This window comes from Perna viridis, chromosome 6 (genome assembly GCF_037379345.1).
Source record: "Perna viridis isolate PV_CMFRI_1.1 ecotype Kerala chromosome 6, ASM3737934v1, whole genome shotgun sequence".
Lineage (NCBI taxonomy): Eukaryota > Metazoa > Mollusca > Bivalvia > Mytilida > Mytilidae > Perna > Perna viridis.
This window is the reverse complement of record NC_142450.1, coordinates 15,890,342-15,915,404: the sequence shown is the minus strand read 5'-3', so window position 1 is coordinate 15,915,404 and position 25,063 is coordinate 15,890,342. Positions and strand designations below refer to the sequence as shown.

At 32.5% G+C, this 25,063-nt stretch overlaps 1 protein-coding gene across 2 annotated transcripts in view; it reads right to left on the bottom strand.

Moving 5' to 3' along the window:
- The window catches only part of LOC148613841 (uncharacterized), a 78,799-nt gene that overhangs the window by 3,335 nt on the left and 50,401 nt on the right, over positions 1-25,063 (bottom strand). For both annotated transcript variants that reach the window (XM_088587476.1, XM_088587477.1), the window contains exons 31-53: positions 24,622-24,727; positions 23,161-23,277; positions 22,445-22,580; positions 19,922-20,105; positions 18,863-19,139; positions 17,320-17,506; positions 16,174-16,394; positions 15,713-15,942; positions 15,085-15,238; positions 14,580-14,764; positions 13,839-13,976; positions 12,736-12,910; positions 11,774-11,918; positions 11,068-11,189; positions 10,057-10,199; positions 8,990-9,137; positions 8,459-8,662; positions 7,917-8,138; positions 6,007-6,789; positions 5,477-5,689; positions 4,371-4,466; positions 3,047-3,372; positions 440-638 (exon numbers count right to left, since the gene is read on the bottom strand). In XM_088587476.1, coding sequence (XP_088443602.1) covers positions 440-638; positions 3,047-3,372; positions 4,371-4,466; positions 5,477-5,689; positions 6,007-6,789; positions 7,917-8,138; positions 8,459-8,662; positions 8,990-9,137; positions 10,057-10,199; positions 11,068-11,189; positions 11,774-11,918; positions 12,736-12,910; positions 13,839-13,976; positions 14,580-14,764; positions 15,085-15,238; positions 15,713-15,942; positions 16,174-16,394; positions 17,320-17,506; positions 18,863-19,139; positions 19,922-20,105; positions 22,445-22,580; positions 23,161-23,277; positions 24,622-24,727 — 4,711 coding nt within the window. The remainder of the gene's footprint in view (positions 1-439; positions 639-3,046; positions 3,373-4,370; positions 4,467-5,476; positions 5,690-6,006; positions 6,790-7,916; positions 8,139-8,458; positions 8,663-8,989; positions 9,138-10,056; positions 10,200-11,067; positions 11,190-11,773; positions 11,919-12,735; positions 12,911-13,838; positions 13,977-14,579; positions 14,765-15,084; positions 15,239-15,712; positions 15,943-16,173; positions 16,395-17,319; positions 17,507-18,862; positions 19,140-19,921; positions 20,106-22,444; positions 22,581-23,160; positions 23,278-24,621; positions 24,728-25,063) is intronic.

Below are 25,063 nucleotides of genomic sequence, written 5' to 3'. Positions count from 1 at the left end.
TTTTCTGATATGTCTCACACAACATGACAAAAACCAGGAACAACGGGAGATCGGCTTTTAATAAGTTTGGTCATTTGTCATTGATTATCAATCTTTCACGGATCGTTCAATCTTCAGCCATCAATCCATCAATTTACTGACTGTAACAATTCTATGGCACAGAATCAAAAGTACAAGCTTTAATTCCAGACATAATATTTCTATCAATGTTCATCCAGCCACCTCACAACACTCAGTCTCAATTTACAGTCAAACACTAAAGAAAGGTTATCATTCTTCTAGCTGTCAACATACTCACACACTATTAATACACATATCAATGTGCATTGAACTTAACATCAACACTCATGCTCAATCATTTAACTGAAAATACTTTACAAAATTGCATAAATGTTTATCTAACCTTTTTCAGGGTTGTATCAAAAATATTTGAACTTACCATCAACACTAGGAGGAGTAGTATCAACAGTTAGTTGAGAAATTGCCTTGTCACTTCTCTTGAATAATTTATTAATGGCCTGTATGGAGAAGTTCTGGCTGATTTCTGTCAAAGTCATCTTTGTAAAATGTGCATAAAGGACATCTTGAACATCAGCAAAGAACATAAGCTCATTGGTGTTGTCACCTTTATAATTCACCTACAGAAAGGATAATTTCATATATATATGGAAGGCTTGTTTCATACATATGAAGTGTCTTTTGTCATAAAATTAAATTTTTGTCAAGTAAGCTTTTGTTTGTGCAAAATTCTTCAAAGTACTGGGTACACCACATAGAGAACCTTGAGTTTAGCACTGCAACACATATGAGAAAAAAAACAGGAATAAATGTACTGAAAAAAATATTATGCTCATGTTTTGTAAACAAATGGTTCTGAAGAGTCTGAATCACTCACTTGCTAAAGTTTGTCTTTAAAGGGCAATAAATTTCATAAGGAGTTGTCCAACAATTTTGACTCAAGAATACTTTGGTAGAACTATTATGCGGATCATTTCAGCAATTGAAAGTTTCTTTCTATCTATTATAGTTTTCAAGATATTGGCTGTAAACTGTAAAAAAAACGGGGGGCAATTAATCTTAAAAAGGGTTGCCTGACAACTATGATTCCTGAAGACTTTTGAAGGCCCTGTAATAAGGGTAATTTCAGCAACTGAGCAACTGAAATAATTTCAATGGTTTTGGAGATATATAAGAAAAACTACTGTCTGGCCCCTTTGTTCAATTTTTAGTAACGGTTGCCATTTTTTTCCACAGATCAAAAATCTCCAAATCAGGTCTATGTAGGATACCCCAAGAAACATTCATACCAAGTTTGGTTCCAATTGGTCAAGTAGTGTTAGAAGGGCAGATTTTTTAAAAGAATTACATTAAAAATAGGAACAAAAATGTTGAAAAAGGGCAACTCAAACATGCTTAACAAATTACAATGAAAATCTGACTGCAAACAGATCTCGTCATGCTAAACACTTTCACCTAGTCAGATTTTGGCTAAACTTAACAATTTTGGAGATATATGCAATAAACAATAAAAACCTCTGGCAAGGTGAGCTAAAAAAAGGTGGCAATAACACTCATTTTAACAAAATCAAATTAAGCATACAAGAAAACAAAGAGTAAAACTTCTATTATAACAAAGATAAAGTAGAACAACTGAGATAAGCAAGCTAAAGGACACTAAATACCCCATACACAGTAACCATCATAGGTTGAGAACACAAGGGGCCATTGGCCATATGATCTTCTGGCTAAAAATGGCCCTTCCATCTAAAAGAAAATTATAAGGCTTCCAATTTAAAGGCTCATTCAAATTCTGAATATCTTTAGAAAGTCCTGAGAATAGCCCTTTCTCAAAACCACTAAACCATATGGTCAAAATATAAAACTAGAGGCTCTATAGACCATTTTAAAAGCAGCCATGTTTTTTTCTTGCATGATAATACCTGCACTCATACCTACAGATAAATCATATTAATTTTCACAAAATTTTACAATATTACAAATAGCAAAAAATGTCAAAAGAGGCATTAACTCCAACTTGGCTTAACAGATTCACACAAAACACAAAAATAAGACCACAGGAAGATCACATCATACTGAACATTTTAATCTGCATGTCAGGACTTTGCTAAACCTAACAATTCAGGAGATATCTGTGAAAAACTTCTGTGCAACACATATGTTCTACCTTTAGTAACAGCAGTCATGTTGTTCAACCAATCAAAAATCATGCATCATTTCTATGCAGAACACCCTAAGCAAGAACCATACTGAGTTTGGTTCTAATTGGTCTGGTATTGTCAAAGAAGGTGAAGACCTTTGAAATTGTTAATGACACAGGATGACGACAACTACCGACACAAAGTGATTGCAATAGTTCACACGGCCCTTCTTGCCAAGTGAGCTAAAAAGTTGTCAAACGGGAAATCAATGTCACTTCAGACTGAAATCAAATCCATTGAAATGGTGTAGTGTATTCAATGAACTTCTTTCAAAATATTAAGCAGCTGTGATATGAAGTTTCCAAGTGAGAGAAATTAGTATCAAAGAGTTGAAGGTGGACACCTAATTGCATGATCATAATATACCTCCTGCAAAGTGGTCAGTATAAATATCAAGTTTGGTTGTTTTTAATTACTTGCAATGCAGAGAAGACTGAAATTTTGCATTAAAATCAAATGGTCAAAAACAAGGTGTATAAAACTGGAACTTGATGATGCTTTGAACTTTGAAAAATCTCTCACTATATGGCATACCTTTAATTTACTTTTATTACTTTGTATGTATGATTTTAGTTACTTTATGTCCTTTGTCGTCCATGTGTGTTTTCCATGTCTGGTCTTTGTCCTTAGATTACATTCTTTTGATTACCACTATAACCTTGGTTCCCCTGATTATTTTTTTAGGCTTGTGTCAAAACTATCAAATAGCTGTGAAAAGTAGCAGCATAGAAAACTTTTAATGAAAATGGTGTAGACAGATAAACTGATGTACATCATGATTACTATATACAACCACTTAAAGCCAGATATACAAAAACTTCAATTACCCTATATCTCTCAATTCCAATATCATCAGTAAAACCTGTCCACTTCATCCTCAAGCTGTCATTCACTCCCTGGAAACCTCTATCAGGAGTGAATTCTGTATGAGATACAGGGAACATCATAATTTCTGCAGTCAGAACAGAAGGTGGCTGGTTTGAGATCCTTACTCCATTGGACGATAATGTAGAAAATAGTCCTGCCTTATTTTCACAATTAAGAGTAGTGTAAATTATTCTGCCAGTCAGTACATCGTACGAGAACTCTTTATACCCTCTATTTGCAGTTACTGGCATGTAAGCCATAAGGTCATTTCCTCCAGGTTTGTAACCTACATTTTTTTTAAGAAATGATAACATATGATTAAATTGATGTTATGATGAGTTTTTAAAGCTATCACATTCTAATCTCTGCTTTGCTTCCAATTTATGAATATTTAGCCTTCCAATAATTGCATGTAAATTTATAACATAAAATGTAAACCAAGCTTTCATAAAATGTAAAAAAAGAATCACATGTGAATACTGAAAAACATAAGTACTAATTCAGGACGGTTTCAGAGAAATAATAAATACATGAAATTATCCTAATTTCTGGCTAAAACTTCCACTTTTCAATAAAATGAATAGTGTGAGAAATGTAAGCTAGCTGTACAATAAGTGCACTCTGAAAGAGATTTTGAAAATATGAGAAAACTACAAAGCAACAAGGTTTTATTGAGTTAGACGAAAAACTAGAAATCATTCCTGAAACACTAAACATCACTGTTTCGTATATATACATGTACATGTATTTCAAGTACTTAAATGGACATACAACATTGAGACTTCGAATCACTTAAATATGAAATAACTGTTTAGTAGCAGAAAGCTTGAAAATTTGTATGGATTTTCAGTATGATATATGAAAGAAAATTTATCAAAATGATTTTGTAGAAATATTCACAAAATTTACTTGAATAAATAATACTGAAAATCCACATTTTTAACTTTTCTGCCATGGAGGCAAACTACTCATACATGTAAACAATATTCATACACTTTTGTAGTAAATTACAAATTTGATCTTAAGTACAAATTCTCAGCTTTATTTTGACTATTATTGATCAACATAAATAACATACACAGAGAATAAGCAATTTTAAAACATATATTTTAGTTCAGTGTGGTTTTGATATTACATATAGGGGTGGTCATTTGACCAGTAAGTTGTAATTGAGACAATAGCCCATTGATAGGGGATATAACTCTATTTACCAACAGCCCATTGATAGGGGATAATAACTCTATTTACCTATAGCCCATTGACATTGGAGATAACTCAATTTACCTATAGCCCATTGACACTGTTGTATACCAGACTCCAGATCTTCTACATCCCAGTTAGCAATCACTTCATTCAACTCCCAAGCTTCTTCATCAGTACCTATAAAAAGAATGATGCTGATAAATATTTCTAAATCATGCTATACCAGGAATTATCTTCTGATCTGATGTACTTTTACAGTTTCAAAGAAGAAAATTGTAGGTAAAAAAGTTCTTTAATTCATGAATACCATTAACTTGATGGATAAGGGTAGAAACACAAGTTCATGGATTCTTGAATTCACGGTTTTGAGGTTTCCTGTGTTTTGGCCTATCCACAAAATACCATGAAAATTGGTACCATGAACAATAGTACTTTCACGGTCTTTAGAAGACTGTGCACATGCTTGATGAAAGTTTTCACATGAAAATATCCCTGCTTTATATACATAAATTTAAAAGCAATGAATTGGATTATCTCCCTTTGGTGATCATACAATAATTACATTCCTTCAAACACACCAACCAATGAGGCCGAACCTACCTATAAATGTTCATCAATTTATTATTCGGTTTAAAGGAATTGTTCTTACTAGATATGTGGGCTGATAAACAAGGTCTACCAACAAAACATTTGCTTGTTGGGGCAAAGTAAATCTGACATACACACAGACAATTATAGACAAAATATAGTTAGACTTGACAATAAACTACTTAATGAAGAAGGCTAAATACCTTGGTAATTATGAGACTGTTCTAAACACTTTCACCTGTTCTGGCTTGATGTGTATATTAAGTTTGTGACATTTCACACTTAATGAAGAAAAATGATAAATTTTCCTAGATAGCATAATATAAATAAAAGGCAACAGCAGGTGAAAAATGATAAATACATGCTGTCAAACTTTAAAAAATAGCATTGTTTATTATGAACCACACCATAGTCTGTTTATCACCATGACAATGGAAAATGCATTTACAGTATGGAGACCCCCACTAATGAAGAAGATACATAAAAATAACTCATGTTATACCACCAAAACTAAGTGTGTGAGGATGCCCACCATATCCATACAGTCAACATGGTAAAAAATATTGAAGATTGCAGAAGGCAACAGTATTACTACTTACCTTCCCCATCATAGACAAACTTAATGTCAGGTGGGGTCAAATCTACTAGTATTGGGTCAGAATAAGATATGCCCTTTAACCCTGCTGCATTTGTAGCAATCACCGTCACATATATTAATGCATTATGAATGAGTGTTATATTATTGTTGAAGGCAAAGTTCATCAAACCAACGCTTTTGAAAGGCTGTATCTGTGTACCACCAGCAGTATAACCTGTTTTGCAAAAAAGAAAAAGGTTAAAGTTCTGAGTTCATTAGACTTGACTTGACTGAATTTCATAACCTTAATCTTTGATCAATTACCTTATAAATGATGTTATTTCATTTTGGTGAAACAATTTAGCATTATTGTGACCTTGACAAATAACCTTGAAATTCAATTCGATCCTAGCTTTTTCAAAGCAATGTACGTTCCATGTTTGATAACACATCTATAAAAAAATGTCTGTTTAAGACATTAACAGTCCAATATCCTTTGGCAACTATTCATACAAGGTATATAAAACCTTTAATCTTTATTTAAATGATTACCTATTGCCCATGAATATTCCACTATAGGTGCCTCTGGATCAACAAAACTCCATGATCCATGAATAGAACTCCATTCATGTAAATAAACCACATGACCAATAACTTGACCCCTGGTAGCAGCTATTGTCAAGGTCACTTCTTGTACAGAAAGGTCGTCTATAAATATTCCAGTTGTCACATCAATACTACCTATAGAAATGTTCACCATGTTTTCTGTTGCTTTGAAATAAAATGTGTGGAGATGCCAAGAAATTTTTTCCCGACCCGAACTCTCTAAATGTCCATCCTTTCTGTAAGGTTTTGTATAAATTAGAAAAACATGTTTTACACCCCCAAGTTCTAGAAATCCTTCTTTATTTGCACTGACAGAATCAGCAGATGGCAAATGACTTGAGTAAAATGATATTTTGTACAATGTGCCTTTGGTAGCATTGAAAAGCTTTTGATGAACACTTCCACGGATGTATAAAAATGACCGCCCATCAATGGCCAAGTTGACATCAGATGAGACTACACCTAAACAAGATACTTCGTTTGGTATCCATTGTAATGGATGGTAATTACTGGATACCATGCATATATCTGTAGTACTTATGTTTTCCCATTTTATCTCATCACCTCCTGTATCTTCAAAAGATGGATTGTCAACAATGTTTCTGTCATTGTGCATAAATTTTTCAGCTATTGGTGGAGTTTTGTCAACAATAACACCATCTGATACACTTACAGATGATTTCCTTCCAACTTCATCTATTGCATACACTTTATTGTATATCTTTTTACCTGAAAAAAAAAATACTTATAGACAAAATTCAGCCTACATTTTATAAAAGCGTCATATTGATTTTTGACATTATTAGATTATTTAATATTTTTTCAACAAGAGGGAGTTTCTCATGCATGAGAAACTCCCACAAGTTGAAAAAATATTTAATAATCTGTTTATCGCTGTTTTGCTGAATTGTAAGGTAATAGTTTTCTTTTATTTTCAGTTTTCTTTGACCTATATATGTAAGTTTTATAAACGCTGCAAAATTTCCTTTCAAGACTATTTTTCAGTGACGTGCTACCTGACGTCACGTATGTTGTGCAGATGTAATATAATTTTTTTTTTTAAATCGGTTAACTATGACGATCGTGTTTAAAATTTGTTCATTAATTTTAGGATTTATTCTTTCTAATTGGGTAATTTACTGTATTAAATCATTTTCCATTGCAGACTAGAAAATATTGCCACAATATTTTCATACATTATTTCATACGCAGTAAACAATCAGATGGTTATTTGGGTCATCAAAATATTCCTACACTGTTGCTTGTATGTCACACAAGGACATAGAAACTAGCAATAATTGTTATTCTCACTCGACTGGTGTAAGATTGAAAATTATTGTATAGCAAGATCAAAGGGATTTTAAACAAAATAGTGATAATTAACTTTTTTCAATCATTGTGAAAAGACAAGATTTTGCTATTTCCTAAGGTTTTATATACAAACATTAATTTTTTCCGTCTTATTTTTGTTGCCTTAATCTAATTTCATCAATTTCTTATATTTGTCCACTATTTCCAAGTTGTCTACAGTAGTTTGTAGCATGATACAAAATACTTGGTCAGAAATTAATGATTCGGCCCTACTGTTAATGTTGGTCATTAATATGTCTTCGTGCCATTTGACTTTTTAGTTTATTTTGCAGGAGTGTCATTATTCTGTTATTATGGACTTTATTCCTTATGTTGTCAGGGCCTTTTGGAGCTTACGTTAAGGTGTGTTTAAACTTATTAAAGACCTTTTTGTGACCTCTGTAAGTATTTACTACTTTTATAGGAGTTATACGACCGTGTTTTTTTCAACACATCTGTTCCCTTTTCTATTCCAATAAAAAACATATCTTCCTTACAAATCTTACCTTGTGATATTTCAGAGGACAAATTTCTAGATGCTGACACATGGAGCCCTACATTTGTCCAAGGTAAGATACTACATTCAGATTTCTCATATGTCCTGTGTACAAAAGTTGTCTCCCCTACACACCAGAAATAGGACTGGATACCTGATTCAGTGTCTACAAACCCATGCCAGTGAGCAGAAACGGTATCAGAAGAATTTTTGTATTCCTGGTCCAATATCCCTGTAGTTAAAAAAAAAAGTATATTAAATAGAGAGGTAATTTTTTTTTATTTTAAAAGACAAACTAAAAAAAAAAATTGCTTTTGTTTTTAGGTTATACCACATGTTTCAATACCCATTTTAATTGCCATTCAATTTGATTTTGAAAACAAATAAATCACCCATCTTCATTTCTCTGGCTTCTAACAACAGAAAAAAGTATCCTTATCACTTTTGCAGCCTCCCTCTTTAAATTTCTTTCTGGAAGGCAACTATTGCCAATATCAGCTAACAAAACTTAATGTTAATTAGTTATACAAAAATAAATTTTAGGCTTTATACCTAATCCATCATAGACAATTCCATCAAATGGATCTATATGATCTACAATGAATCCATCAGAGGAAGATGTTGTATGGGCACCAGCGTAGTTATAGGCAATGACATTGGCATAATATCTGACACCAGGTGTCAGGTTGATTCTGGACATGTTAAAACCTGTAGCTGTTCCTGGGATCACCTCATTGACTGTTAGAATATCATAACCTTAAATAAAAAATAAAATTAAATACAAGTTAATGTTTTTGATTTGTCAATAAGACAAAGGGTAAAGGTCCTTGTCTTCAAAATATCTAGCTTTATTGATATCAACCTTTGACCTTTTGAACTCTAATTTAAAACGTACATTCTTCATCATTTAAGATTTCATCTGTGCAAGTTTGATCATTATGGCTGCAACGCCTTTTTGACCCCAACAGAAACCATTGTACTTTACTAAAGAAGATGCTTCATAAGCATAAAAATAAATCAACTAAAACAGGCATAACCTTTTATTATAACATATCTATCTGAATTATACGACAATTTACAAACCTCCTGGGAAAGTACTCAGGTAGAGTCTGTATTTCTCTATTGTAGCTTCAGCCTTTAAGAATTTATTTTTCCATGTGTACGAGATAGGTCTACCAATTCTCATATAATCATCATCCTTTACTGTGGTACCTTGAACTTTCTCTGTAACCTGTTTGTTTTAGCAATACTTCATAGCATAAATTAAATAGTTACAGTAACTGAAAAATCATTTTTAAAGTAATCACAGTATACAGTACAAAAGACAAAGTACAAAGACTTGCCAGCTAACTGACCTCCCTTCAGAATTATTAGTTAAAAATTATTAATTAACAAAACGGAAATAAAGTATGTCATTAAATTATATAAAGATATTCATTTTTGCTGGTATAAGTAAATCAGCCTGATTATGTCCCTTCATTATAAAATACATGTGAAAATTGATTATAAGTTGCCAAAATAAATAGCAGATAAATTGAAATAACATTTCAAAATACTAAAATCTGTAAAACTTGGTGTTATACAGCTAACTCACTAAAATGATTAGAAATAAAATGCCTTGCACAGCACAGCTTGATAATAGCCAAAGAGGTCAAACCTTGAACAGTTGGGACAAGTATTTAAGCTTTACAAAGCTTTTGATCATGAATGCAGTGAAATATTTGACACATAACAAAAATTACATCTGAATCAAAGTAGTCGTCTTTTGGTCATTTTAATAAAAATGGCACCACTCTCACCATGAACAATATAAGAATCACCCCCGTCACATACCTGATATGCATCTGTGACTATAAAATTCTAAAAAGAATTCATTCCTCATTGATTTTGTAAAATTGCCTTGGAACCAAATAATTCCCTTGACTGCCCTACATGTACATGTATCTATTTGATATTTCAAATACCCGGTTCTACAAAATTTTCTAAAGCTGAGCGAATACTAAGTAATTTCCCTTGATTATAAAAGTTAATTTATCTTGAAGTGTGTAATTTATGTAAATCATTTTTTAACTAAAGGTGAAAATCATGAAAATAAAGACCAAGTCATGCTATGACAAAAAGATAGATAACAAACAATAGCTGACACGTACTGCAGATCCTCTGACGGTTGCTAAAGCAGGAGCCTGTGTCATTACAATTATACCATCAGTAACAAAAACAGCATATGTTGTAGCTGAATACCAGACTCTTAAAAACACAGCATAGACTAGAGCGTTGTTAAGTAAATGTTTATCTGAAAAATAAAATAAGTAAATTATGTCTCTTACAAAGACATGGGCTTAAGCCACTATGAGCTAGCTGGGCAAAAATGACAATTATTACATTATGTATTATTTTGGTTATTTCATGTTCTTTGTTGTTTGTGTCTGTTTTCCATGTCTGGTCTTTGTCTGTGTATTACATCATTTTGATTTTTGCTGAATCTTGTTTCCCTTGATAACTCTTACAATGGGAAAAAAGAAATTATCACGACATTACACTAATTTGTTGATGTATTTTCACTCTGAACCGTAATCCCTCAAACTGTAGTAAAAGTATAACATTTAAATGGATCAATTTGATCTTTAAGAAAGAAACAATATATAATGTAACCTAAAAATATTCACAGTATTTTTCAAATTAAAAGGAAAATTAGAAATACTGTGAGTAAGCTAACAAAGAGAATACCTCCTGCAAATGGATTTAACTGTTATAAGTAAAAACCTTTTAGGTCACTTATTTCTATTCGAAGTCCTCCAATAATAATCATATTCCTTCATTTCGTCTACATACGAATATATGATGTCATTCCTACAAACCCTTTAGTGGTTTTTAGTGCACTAACAAGAAATGTGGACAGACAGACAGACAAAAGGTAGAGATCTATGTACCCCGAAAACTTCATTTGCACAGAATAATACATTTTTTTTTTTAAATTCATCCTTCACAATAGCAGAACCAGAAGTGTTGTACGGGGTCAGAATTGTAATGTTTTTGGAAAATGAAGTTTTTTTTTTTGTATGTTACTTAGGATATCCTGAAAATCTTTTTTATTAAAAATTTGTGGATCCACACCTGTATCAAACATTTCATAAAAAAAATCTGGTATTTGCATTTTTTACCTTTAGGTACAGTAAACACAGCTTCAGTCAGTTGCCCTGCATCCCTCCATACCTTCTCTTCAGCTGGATCAAATATTCCTTGTGGTGAAGACTTGTTGGCATAACCTGCACTCCATTCATACCTACATACATTAAAAATGTAAAATAAGTGTTCCGACTGAACTGAACTTCACTAGACATTATTCTCATATTGACAGAAATTAAAACGTTCAAAGCCTACAACTCTGTCTTAAATTATATGATCAAAACAAAATTAAAACTGAAGGCAACTTATTTTCACCGGACAACAAATCAGATATCTAAAACAAGTCTGCAAACCTAAATTTGAATAAAAATGAAGGGACATAACTCTGTCTGTCAAACAATGCTCCAATAGTTCAGAAAAAAGGAAGTTTAACAGTATTAACGGCATCATTTTCATGTTAAAATATTGCCCACTTGTATTTCGTTTTTAAAAAAAAGCAAATATAAAATCGAAGTAATCAAATTCATGACTACATCTATTTTATTCTGTATAATTTGGGTGAAATGGAAAAACAAAATTAACCATTCCTTAAAATATATGAGCCAATCAGTGTTCATCAGTGGTGAAAAATGGAAGAGATCATCACTTTCATAAATCAGTGTGGCTAATCCATGATTGATAGACAATAGATGACCGATATTAATTATAGTAGCATGAATGGGTTCAGGTACAGTAGCTTACCACTTTGGTTTGGAAGGATTTTGTTGTGATATCAGCCAGACAGCTCTGAGTACATTATCTGATGCAGTCACAGCCTGATCACTGGTGTAGTATCCATTGGTATCAACTATATGTAGCAAGGAGTACTGTGTGCTTGAGAAAATATCTACAAACATATTTTATTTTTTACATTTTGTTTTTACCTTTCATCCTATATATATATAGCTATAGCATGCCTTCTAAACGCATTTTTGTTTTTTGCTGTTTATCCATGATTTTTTATTCCATTTTTTAATACTATGGTTTCATTATCAGTTCTACGGTATCAGTTATCATATTTTTTATGCTTTAAATAAAATGCTCTGCTGGGTGCAGCTTTGTATAACCACAAAAGTTGAACTCTGAACAGTTGGGGCAAGTATGGATTCACCATTCAAATTTGATACAGGTCAATCCAAGTCTTCATTTGGTGTAATGGCACCTTGTAATACAATTTCAAAGCAGTCCATTCGTTAATAGCCAAGTTATCATCTTGTCTGTTTCTGGCCATTCTTTTTGGCCCCTAATTTCTAAAATGTTCCGGTCTTAACCACCAAATCTAATCCCAGTCTGACCATTCAGGCATATAATATTGTGGACCAATATTATAAACATCCACACTATTTAAATTATATGAAATACCTGTCTTGGGCACCTTATTTTAAAATAGTTGGAGTCATAACCTCCAAAATAAAACCAACATCACTTTAGTTACTGACACCCTTGTTATAAAACTTTATAAAGATCAACTGAACAACACTCAAGTTATTGCATGAAAAAAGTGATTGTGGAAGAAGTTGATGATGTTACGGATGAGGACAGCACTATATACATTATACAAACACAAATTTATAAATTTTATAAAATAAAATTAAATAGTAAAATATGTATATATATATATAGATGGATAAATTGGTAAGCTAAAAGGCAAAACTTCTACTAACTTGCAGACACATCCACACAGCTGCCCAGACTGGGTTGATAGGGACATTTTTTATCCTGTGGAGCACAGACACAGTGACCTTCACATGACAACGCATCACATCTTCTGACCAGATCTAGAGTCGTTGGTGGTGTTTTGGTGAAGGCTGAGTGGATCATCTCACTTCGTAGGCCAACCTGAAAATGTTAAAACTGCTGAATTTCCCCTTTCCACAGCCTTGAAGTTGCTGAAACACAGCATCGTAATCATTGAACCAGTACACCTCTTTATATAGTACAATATATCTATGTTGAATGTTTGTAAGGCTGAAGAATTTGTTTACTTTAGGAACATGTGTGGTCTAATCAAGTGATCTTTGCATTCTAAACTGATACAATATATGTAAGTCTGGTTTAGATCTTTTAAGATTTATTTTGGCTTTGGTTAAGACACAAATCATTATTTATTGACCACCAACTGATCATTATTTTATCACAAAACAGAAGTCATTGCTATATCAAAATCCAGTTACAAATTGCCATTACTCTGTAAATGACCAGCCACCAAATAACCACTGCCTAGTCATAATTCAAATAAAAATGAAGGCATTACTTTGTTGTTACAACCACTAATTAATCATTGCTTTGTCATTGTTCAGTCATCAAATATTTATTACTTTGTCATTGATCAGACATTGATTAGACATTACATTATCTGTCCTTGTCATTAATAAGACATTATTGAGTCTTAACTTGTCATTGATCAGATATTACATAGTGTTTCCTTGTCAATGATAAGACATTACATAGACTTACTTGTCATTGTCAGACATTACATAGTATTAACTTGTCATTGATAATACATTACATACACTAAACTTGTCATTGATCAAAAATTACATAGTCTTCACTTGTCATTGATCAGACATTATCATAGTCTATACTTTGTAAATGATCATTCCATTTAAAAGTTATTACTTAGTCATTAATATCCCCTAATGAATCATTAACTGGCCAAATAATTGTAAAACTTGTCTTCGAAATATGAAGCCTATGAGGGAAAGACAGATTTATATAATGAAGGCATTGTTGAAAAGACTGAGAGATAATAATTAGTCAACTAAACCTTATTGACAGCCCAGATAGTTATAAACACTACATCATAATTAGTAAGTGTTTCTGTTTTTATTTCATACAACTGGACCTTCCCTTCATCTCCGTGATCTGTGTCAGTATCTTTGTGTATGTACTGTACTGTATGGTCCTAAAAAAAAAATTAAAGCAATTTACAAACATTATTTGTTATTTCAGAAATCAGTCAACTGTAAGTGTTTAATTTTTTGCAGATTCTGTCAAGTAAACATATCTGTGAGTTCTGTTCAGTGAATACATTTGCAGGCATCAATTACATGGTTTCAAAAAAGCATGAGTGCTATTATGTTGTGTTAAACACATTTGTACTACTTTTATGGTACTATTTATTACACTTTTCTGTCCACTGTAAAAATAAGTACACCACATAAATGAATACTTTTACAGTATACCTTCATATCTGTTTAGTAAGTTTATCCAGTAAATAATTACTAGTACTGTAAAAGAATTATTTTTTTGCTGGGTACTAATTTTCAATATTTTTGGGTTGGACTGAAAGGATGAAAAAATATATGACACTAATCATTTTTTAAGCAGCCAATATAGATATCAACAAATACATTCACTTTACAGAATCCGCAAAAAATTAACAACTGCAAAAATTAATACAGTCTGTTTGATTTTTAAGAAATTTGAAAATAAAATTTAATACCAATACATGTAACAGGTGCAATTAGGTCACAAAAAAGCACGTATATTTTCATTGATAACTAACCTTAGTTAAATCCTTTGCCATGTATGTGGACCCAACAGTAACCATATAATGGTCTATTTGAGAGTGTATATCACTGAAGCCAAGCCAGGCCAGATATACAGCATTAATACCATACGTCATCCATCCATGTTCATGTCGATCAAGGTCAGGATCTGATGCATGGTCAGTACTGATAGCAAACATCCCTGAATGGAGACATAACCTTTGTTTACTCATGCAATTCAAAATTATTTTCTTGCTTATAAGGCTATTTAATGAGGGAAGGAAGCATTTCTGACTGTTAAATTACTCCCCATAATTGGTATAATGGTTTTGTTTGTTCATGGACAAATAATGATGACAGAGGTGCTTTTCTGTTTTTATTGGATTAATAAAGTAAATACCAATGAGTCAAAACTAATATACAGAAATATATATCTAAAAGACAAAAAATATTATTATTTCACTAGTAACAATGCTATCAAGAAAGTTAAATATCCTTTCATAAGGCTTGTAAAAGTTCTACCTCTAGATGGTGGAGAACTGTCAACAAACATTCCTTGAGAGGAACTCATGGCACAGATATCTGCACTGTTACAGGATATCAGTGTAACATAGTAAGTAACTCCATCATGTAGATTTAGTCCAGTAAATACGTAGGATCTGGCTATACCATTCATCTGAGGAGGGAGAACTAAGATTAATAAAATATACAGCACAGTATCACTTCAACACATGTATCCTTTTTTTAAGTTAGAAGTTGCCAACATTTTTTTTTTTGAAAAATAGAGTTGCTTACATTACCAGTGAACAAAGGTCATGCTCCTTATATTTTGTGTCAAATCAGAACTAGGATTCCTGATGATGCAAAACAGGAGAAATCCTTGAAAAATACAACATCAGGGAAATTTCAGGAAACACAGTAATACTTCAGTTTGTAGATTCTTAAATTCATGTGTTTGACAACTCCATCATACAAACGGTGTGTAAAATTTTCTTTTTGTTTGCAACCAAATTTCATGGTTTGCCAAATCAACAATCAAAATACCGAAAAAACTATGAAATATTTACAGTTTAGGATCACAATGTCAATATATTATCTAAAACACTAATTCTCAATACCAAATATTGTCAATTTAATATGATCAGCTTACCAACTGAGAAGACAGCATGAACTCCCCTCCAACATGAGAACTGATAGATAGATACTGTCTCTTGATATAAGACTGTTCATCTTTAACCTCCCATTCAACTTTCATTGAAGTCTTATAGATCTGTGTCAATCCATTTATACCAAAGTCTTCTGAGAATGTAGGGCGTGTGGTTATAATAGGGGCGGAGTCATCTACCAGGAAACCATTGGAGGAGGATTCTGACCACAGACCTGCAATAAATATATACATATGGTTATTGGTATACGTAACAAAGGGTGAGAGTAGATTAGTGTTCTGTTGCCTGTTCTAAGTAGATAAGAAATAAGTATACAGGTTCAGTTTTTAAACTGAGTAAAGCATTATCAATAGATGATTTGTATTACATGTAAGGCCAGTTGAGAATTAAATTCTACTAGTACATGTAAAGAAACTAATCATCTTTTTGGAAATAATCTGCATACCTGCTTTGTTGAAAGCTCTTACTGTCACATAAATTCTCTGGTTGACTGGCAGGTTGACAAGTTTGTGGGTGGAGTTCAACAGTGCTGCCACCTGTGTGAGATGAAGTTCTACAGGGGAGATAATATCCTCCTTTCCCGGTTTGGTACCAACTCTCCATTCATACTTTGCTAAACCTGACTGAGGGTCATCAAAACTTCTCCACTTGGCTGATATGTAATTCCTTAAAAAAAACGCAAATTGTTAATAACATTTTGGGAAAAATAGTAATCATACATGTATATTGTCATCCTTGGAAACTCTTTATGAAGATCTTGATGAAAACATAATACAACATGTCAACTGTTATAACATGATTTTATGTCTACTTTTTACCAGTAAATGAGTAACCTGCAAGTTTTATCAACAACTTCATCTATTTTTCCATTCTTCATACTGCATAATATTTTCTATCTCTGGATACTGCCCCAATACTAAAAAATATCAGCATTTGCAAATTATGAAGTGCAATGAAACTGACTAACGACACAGGTACAAACAAAAGAATGTCCCATTTGAAAATCTCGAGAGAAAATTACATCTCGCCTTATAATGCTCACTGTGACATTTTCTGACTTGACTTCAACCCTGCCTTTGTTCTGTATTTATTTGACCTTCTCAAGTCTAAATACTAATCATTTGGAAATTTTAACAATATCCTGGCCTTAAACAAACCAAAGAAGGAAAGTAGAACATGAAGTTTTTCCTAACAATTTTCAAGACAGCCAGTTTGGTTAGGGAGGAAAAAGTTTCATGTAGGAGAATCAGTGAAACCCTTAAGTTACGGCAGGTCACACCTAATATCTCTCCTGACCTACAGTCTGTTGTCACTTTAAGCCCTGCACACTAACCACTACACCAGTATATTACCCTCCTTGGAACTTTTGTTAAAGGAAAAAAAATTAATTAAGATTTCAAACCCTAAAAAGCTTTATTCAAATATTTGAATTTCAATGAACAGTTTAGTTGGACTGAAATGCTTAATCAAAAAGCAAAGCAAAACACTAGGACATTACTTTGTTTTAAGTTTAGTATTTTTATATGAAACAATATCAAATGACATAAAAACAAATGAGGATCTCTTATCATTTAAGCTGTATACTGTTTACCTCATAGACTGGTACTCTGTGTCATAGAAACCAGTTCCATCCTGTACAAAGCCAGCTGTTGGAGTACTGTTATCAATAATGACTCCATCAGAGGTCACAGTGGTACACATATCAGCAGTGTTACAGGCTGTCACTGTGGTATAATACCTCAGGCCCGGACCAAGGTGGATGTTTTCTAGGGTAAAATCTGAAATCAATATAATTCTGGTACAAAAAAGTTAATTTTCTTAAGAATATTGTTTTATTTGACATAACTTTAATTGAAGTAAAACAAATGTAAAAAATACATTGTAATGTCATATTAAGGTTTTTAGCATGAACCACTAAAAAATAATTCACTCACAAAAAAATGTACATGAAAAAGAATTTTTACCTTATATTATAGACATAGTACTTATTATGAAAGAAGTACATGTATCTTTATTTTGACATGCAGAGCATTAAAATAAAATCTGGAAAATTAGACATTCATCATAAGAATCTTTCTTTAAACTTGACAAAATAAATGTAAGAACTGACATATTGTATAGTTATTAATTTTTATCAAGAATTTATTTTAAATTTTCTAAATGAAGCATTAATTTTGATTTTAATTTTTTTCATCTGAGAAAAAAAAGAACAGCGTTCCAAAGTCCCCCACATAAAAAAAAGTTTTAAAAAAATCATCCAACCGTAACCAAAGTCCACCTTAATCTGTAACTTCTCATAGTAAGACTACATACAAAAGATTAAACCTATTGGTAAAAGCATTACAAAAAAAGTGCGGAATAGGTCCGAGGGCCGTAACTTCCATAAAAATCATTCAACCATAATTTAATTTGTAATTTCTCATAGTAAGACTACATACAAAAGATAAAATCAATTGATAAAAGCGTTACAAAAAAAGTGTGGAAAACATTAAGTTCAGTGAAATTTTCTAAGTCCAAGGGTCGTAATTTCTGTAAAAATCATTTAACCATAACCAAAGTCAAACTTAATCTGTAACTTCTCATAGTAAGACAACATACAAAAGATAAAATCAATTGGTAAAAGCATTACTGAAAAAAAAGTGCGGAAAAACTGTAAATTCATTGAAATTTACTAAGTCCAAGGGCCGTAACTTCAGTAAAAATCATTTAACCATAACTAAAGCCGAAATTAATCTGTAAATCTACATAACAAACTATATACCAAAAACTTATTTGGTAGGAGCATTACAAAAAAAGTGTGAAAAACATGGATGTATGGATGGACGCTTGGCATTTCTATGTCCGCTAGCGATGTGTCACAGAGGACAAAAATATACATTTTAAATTCAGTTGATCCCCTTAGTCAACTATTTACAATGTCAATATTTTGCAAAAGGAAATCCGAAAAGTCATTCTGATGGAAAAACAAAAAGGTTTGCAATGAAAGCAAGTCATTCAGATGAAAAACAAAACAAGTTACAAAAGGGGCATAATGGTATCCTGTGGAAAAGGATGTGTGAAAATTGGTAGATGCCTTTATGATATTCAATCCAAAATGAGGAAGTCATAGTTTTATTGTGCAGAAATATACCCACCATTAGAAATACCAATAGCCTGTTCAGGAAGGATGTCTTCACACTGATGACATGTTCCAATAGAAATGTAATACTCTCTAATAGTAGAATGAGAATCATGGAATCCCTCCCAGTACGAATGTAAAACTTTGGTCTCAGTTTGGAAATCAATGTCCTTTTCATTTCCTGTCAACTGACTTCGTTCTCCATCGTATACATGACCTGCTGTAGGTGGTGTAGAATCTACCCTGAAGGCCCAGGATGTAGCAAGAGCAGATAACCCTGCTTTATTGAATGCCTGCAAGGGAATTGTTTCATTAAAGACAAGTAAGGTTTAAACTAATAAAATAATGTTTGTTTGAACTTGCAACACTGAATTGATGTTCACTGTGGGTCGGTAAGTTGTGAAACCTATAAAAGCAAACATTTCAGGGAACATGTAGAATACATAACTCATAACTAAAACTTATATATGAACATGGATCTCTATAATATTGTAACAGAATGTTGTATACCGCAAAGTAAAGACTAAGATTGATTTTGGGGGCTATCTACAATGTTCAGGTGTTTTCCTTGCTTCAAAACAATATATGTATTTCATGATTCAGAATCCCAAATTTGGATTTAAAACAACCCATATTGTTGTTTAATGTTTTTTGTTTCATTAATGAAAAAAAAATTTCTGAAAAATGAAATAAAAAAATGGGTACAGCAGGTTTTTATGGTTATGTAGAGAAAAGGCAAAAACACGTTTTTAAACTCCTGTTAATTTCCCAAGGATATTGCTTTGATATCTTTTCATGATTACTTCCTTTTTGGCATATAAAAAATTGACATTTCACATGAATGCACCCTCAGTTTTCTTGGAGTTTTTTTTAAGTTTTGTTTTGAGACAAAATCTCTACAGGTATACACTATACATGTTTTTTTTTAATCTCATTAATACATGTTGTCATTTTTTTTCTTAAACAGCTTCTAACCTTGCTGCTTACAAGAATAATATAAGCTACTGGTACTTTCAGATAAATATAATATAGTAAAAAAAATTCAAGTTTTATGTGCCTGAAATGTTAGACCTACCCTAACATTAATGTAGTAATAATGCCCATCCTTCAGATCAAGTGGATTGTTTTCATCTGTGATTCCACATTCGTTATCCACTACTTTAATATACGACATCATATCGGTATAGCCCGGCTCTGACCCTACAGACCACATGTAATAGTCTATTCCACTCTGTAGATCTGTAAACACACCCTTCCAACTGAAATAAGGAACAAAATGTAGTTTCAAATATTGTTGTGCTGGGTATATCCCAACCCATATAGGAAGACTGTATGTCCATCTATATAAAGCCAGATATCACATTTGAAACCAATTCCTTTATTGGCAGCAAAGATTTTTGTGACAAAACTTTTCTCTACCATTCCATATAATTAAACTCCCATAAAACAGGACTTTGACACTCAGGACAGTAACCAGAATCACACACAACAAATGCCTTATCAATATAAAACCACAGACACTAAATTTAAAATCTATTGATTAATTGGGACCTGAAAAAAAAAATTGACAAACAAACAAACAGAAGTAATGACTAATAGAAGGAAAGACAGACAATTCTTCCAATAAACCACTCACTTCTTGAGTGGTGATATAAAATTAAGTCATACAAAAACTTTTTCAGTGTAGATACACAACAATTTTTTTGTTTCACACAAATTCTAAAATCCTTATGAGACCTCCTTAAGAACTCTAAGCACTTATGCTATATTGTTTATACACCTCAGACACCAGTTACTCTTTCAAAATAACCTCTTGTGTACACAAGCTGATTTTTATCAATGGATAGATTACTGTGAAAGTACTATTATTCTTGGGGTACTTGAATTTTTCATGGTTTTCATGGGTAGTTCAAACTATGAAATTTGATTCCCAACAAAAAGGAGATTTCTGTACTGGATTATTGAAAACCTAAACCAAAAACATGCGTTTCTTAACTTGACTTTTTATGAGCAACTCGGTGAGTGTTTCTAGAAAAGCAGAGGACACTTACCCTACCTGTGCACCTGGTCCATGCTCCCAGTTTTTAGTGGAGTCTGAGTTGCTCATTTTCTTTTGTTACTTTGTGTGTATGATTTTGGTTGCTTTGTGTTCTTTGTTGTGTATGTCTGTTTTCCATGTCTGGTCTTTGTCCCTGGATTGCATTCTTTTGATTACCTCTATAACCTTGGTTCCCTTGATTACTCTTCCCTAATCCAAGAAAATTAGTATACATGAATTAAAGTACTTTCACAGTCGTTTGTTTTACAAAGCTATATCCATATACAACTGTCAGAAACTAATCCTAACCAAGAATTTTGGGTCATGTCTGGGACCTTAAATTCTGACAAAGACCCTTTGATATTTCATTTACCCAGGGTCTCGGCCTATAACAACTATCATTGACACTTCACTTTAGACTTTTGGTTTTCCTCATGTAGAAACATTGATTTGAAACTTGGAAATATCAAGAACCTCTCACTTTTGAATGTAAACTCGTTCCCCTATGAGTTTTTAATATTAAATTCCATTCTTACTCCATCTTTTTATTCAATAAGTAGGAATCACATTGGAAAAAAAGGTAATACATAATGAGAATGAACAAAAGTAATGGAGTTATAAAACAATCTGCAGAGTTAGGTTGACAAAATGATTTAGAATAACATTTCTGATCTTTTTTCCATTCAAAGGGGCACAACTTCCACTAAATTTCTCAAAGAAAGTAGTGGGTAGCCATAACTGAAATACATACCGTGGGCCGACTTCAGTGATGGATGTTACACTCCTTGAGACATTTAAGTTTCCAGCATGCATGATACACGATAAATGCTCAACAAACACACAATAAATGAATGCTTCTATTGTGTGTTTTAATGAATGCTCCACTTGTGCATTTAAATGCACGATAAAGAAACACTCCCAACAAGCATTTTAACACATGATAAACAAATGCTCTTACATGTAGCCTACATTTCAACACATGATACATGAATTCTCATTGCTTGCATTTAAATGCATGATAATTGAATGAAGAAAAATAATAAATAACAAATAAGAAAGAAAGAAAAAATAGAAAATAGAATTAATGAAAATACAAAAAATATATCTAAAAATAACATATGAATAAAGGAAATGTACAAAAGTAAACAAACACTTCTATCGTGCCTTTAAACAAATGCTCCCATCATGAGTTTACACAAATGCTCCTAATGTACCTTTACACAAACGCTTCTATCATGCATTTATTGCGTGTTTAAACAAAGGAAAAATTATGTGCGAGTGCACAATAACGATGCATGAACGCTAAAATGGAAAATGTGATCGTTTCAAGGAGTGTATACAAATATTGTCCAGAGTGATAGGTTTATTAGATCTATCTGGTGCTGTATACATACCATGGACTGACTTCAGTGATAGATGTAGAGCATTGTCCAGAGTTAAAGGTTTATCAGATCTATCTAAAGCTGTATACATACCATGGACTGACTTCAGTGGTAGATGTTATATGAGCATTGTTCAGAGTTATAGGTCTATCAGATCTATCTGGGACTGTATACATACCATGGACTGACTTCAGTGGTAGATGTTATATGAGCATTGTCCAGAGTTATAGGTTTATTAGATCTATCTGGGGATGTATAGTCCACAGTTATAGGCTCTGACACAGCTTGCCTTTCTCTGTTGGCAAAATCAATGGCTGAAATTAGAAAAAAAAACATCTGACAATCTAGCAGATATCACAATTAACATCAAATGCAATCCTAGGAGGAAATCACTTTAATCAAATTTAAATTCAATAATGATTAAATTCAGGGACTGCATATATGATCTAACAACACCCCTTTCTTTTTCCTTTTTAGTTAACCTTACTGACCTCAACTCCCATAAAACCTATGATATATCTATACCTTAAAGAGTAGCATAGTACTGGTATCCATTCTGATGTCCACACTTCACATAAAACCTATGATATAACCATACCTTTAAGTGTCGAGTAGTACTCCGGTATCCATTCTGATGTCCACACTTCACATAAAACCTATGATATATCCATACCTTTAAGTGTCGAGTAGTACTCAGATATCCATTCTGATGATCACACTTCACATAAAACCTATGATATAACCATACCTTTAAGTGTATCATAGTACTGGTATCCATTCTGATGTCCACACTTCACAAAAAACCTATGATATATCCATGCCTTTAAATGTAGTGTAGTACTGGTATCCATTCTGATGTCCACACTTCACATAAAACCTATGATATATCCATACCTTTCAGTGTAGCGTAGTACTGGTATCCATTCTGAAGATTCAGATTATGTAGAGCTTTGTGCTGTACCACACCAACATCTTCAAAGGCATGCACATCATTCCCACCTGGGGTGGTTCCTGAAATCAGAAACATTTTTAAGGATTAAACAGGCAGCTCTTAATCAAAAAGAAGTTTACAAATAATAATGAGAATAACTCTTAATTTTGCATTTAAAATTATTATCAATCATTTTTCAACTTTATTTTAAGATATACATAAGAGGCTCAAGAGAGTCTGAATCGCTCACCTTGTTAACCATTTGTTTATTTGAAAAAATTTGAGGAATGAGACAGGCTAAATTAGAATCAACTAAATTGTCAAATGCAGGCAATGATTTTAATAGCATTTTCATGACCTGAACCAGAATTTTGCTAAAGGCAACAATTTTTGAATTATTTTTATGGATCAAAAATCCTTACAGTCATTTTGTGTGGGATACCCTTAGCAACATATATGCCAACTTTTGAGAAGATTTTCAAAGTTGCACATGCGAAAAATGCGAAAAAAAAACTGTTTCAGGGGCCGTAACGCCTACATCAGTTGACGAATCACTTTAAAAATTTTGGAATAGGTCCGTCTCATGATGCTGAACAATATTATTCATGCCAAAATTTGCTTAAGTCAACGATTTTTGAGTTATTTGCAAAAAACTGTCATCTGACCCCTATGTTCTATTTTTAGTAACAGCGGCCATGTTTTTTCATGGATCAAAAATCCCAACAATCATTTTGTGCAGAACACCCTAGGAACCAATCATACCAAGTTTAAAATCTGTCAGTCTAGCAGTTCCAGAGGAGAAGATTTTTGAAAATTTGTCCACAACAAGGTCACTTTTGGCCAGGTGAGCCAATAATACAAATATTAACTCAAACCATTTCATGAAACACACCAGACATATATTGGTTACAAACATACCTTTTATCAGTATATATATTTCATGATTTATGGGTTCTTTATGTACCTATTCCTGTATATGTGTCATTTAAAGGTTCTTTGTATACATGTACCTATTCCAAGCAAATATTTTGTCATTAAAAGGTTCTTCATGTACCTATTCCTGTATATATTTCATTATTTTAAGAATTTATACATAACTATTCCCAGTACATATTTCATTATACCAGAAGCTTGTGTTATAGTCCTCTTAACATACCTATTCCCAGTATACATTTCATTACACCAGAAGCATATGGTCCTGTGTTATAGTCCTCTATACGTACCTATTCCCAGTACATATTTCATTACACCAGAAGCTTGTGGTCCTGTGTTATAGTCCTCTATAAATACCTATTCCCTGTACATATTTCATTACACTAGAAGTATGTGATCCTGTGTTATAGTCCTCTATACGTACCTATTCCCAGTATATATTTCATTACACTGGAAGTATGTGGTCCTGTGTTATACTCCTCTACACATACCTATTCCCAGTTTATATGTCATTACACCAGTAGCATGTGGTCCTGTGTTATACTCCTCTACATCATGGAATCCATCCCAAGTCACAAATAAATCAGTAGAAGAGGTCTGTAAAGAAAACAATATTTTCAAGACAAATATTTGACAAAGTATGTGTTAATATAGAATCTACATTGATGGCGAATTGATTATGGAAAGGAGTTGGTTCAGTAAGGGAAAAATTTGACCCCAAAATCAAAGTCTACCTGAGGAAAATTTCATGATGCTGCTCCAATTCTTTAACATGTTTTATAGTTAATTTGATTGGTTTATGGTAATAATTTGAACATATATGATTATATGTACCCTTCAAACTTGGCTGAAATTGGGAATATCTGTTAAAAAGGCTGAAAAGCACCAGAATTTATGCAGTTTTTTTCATCTTTTAACAACAGCCACATGTGT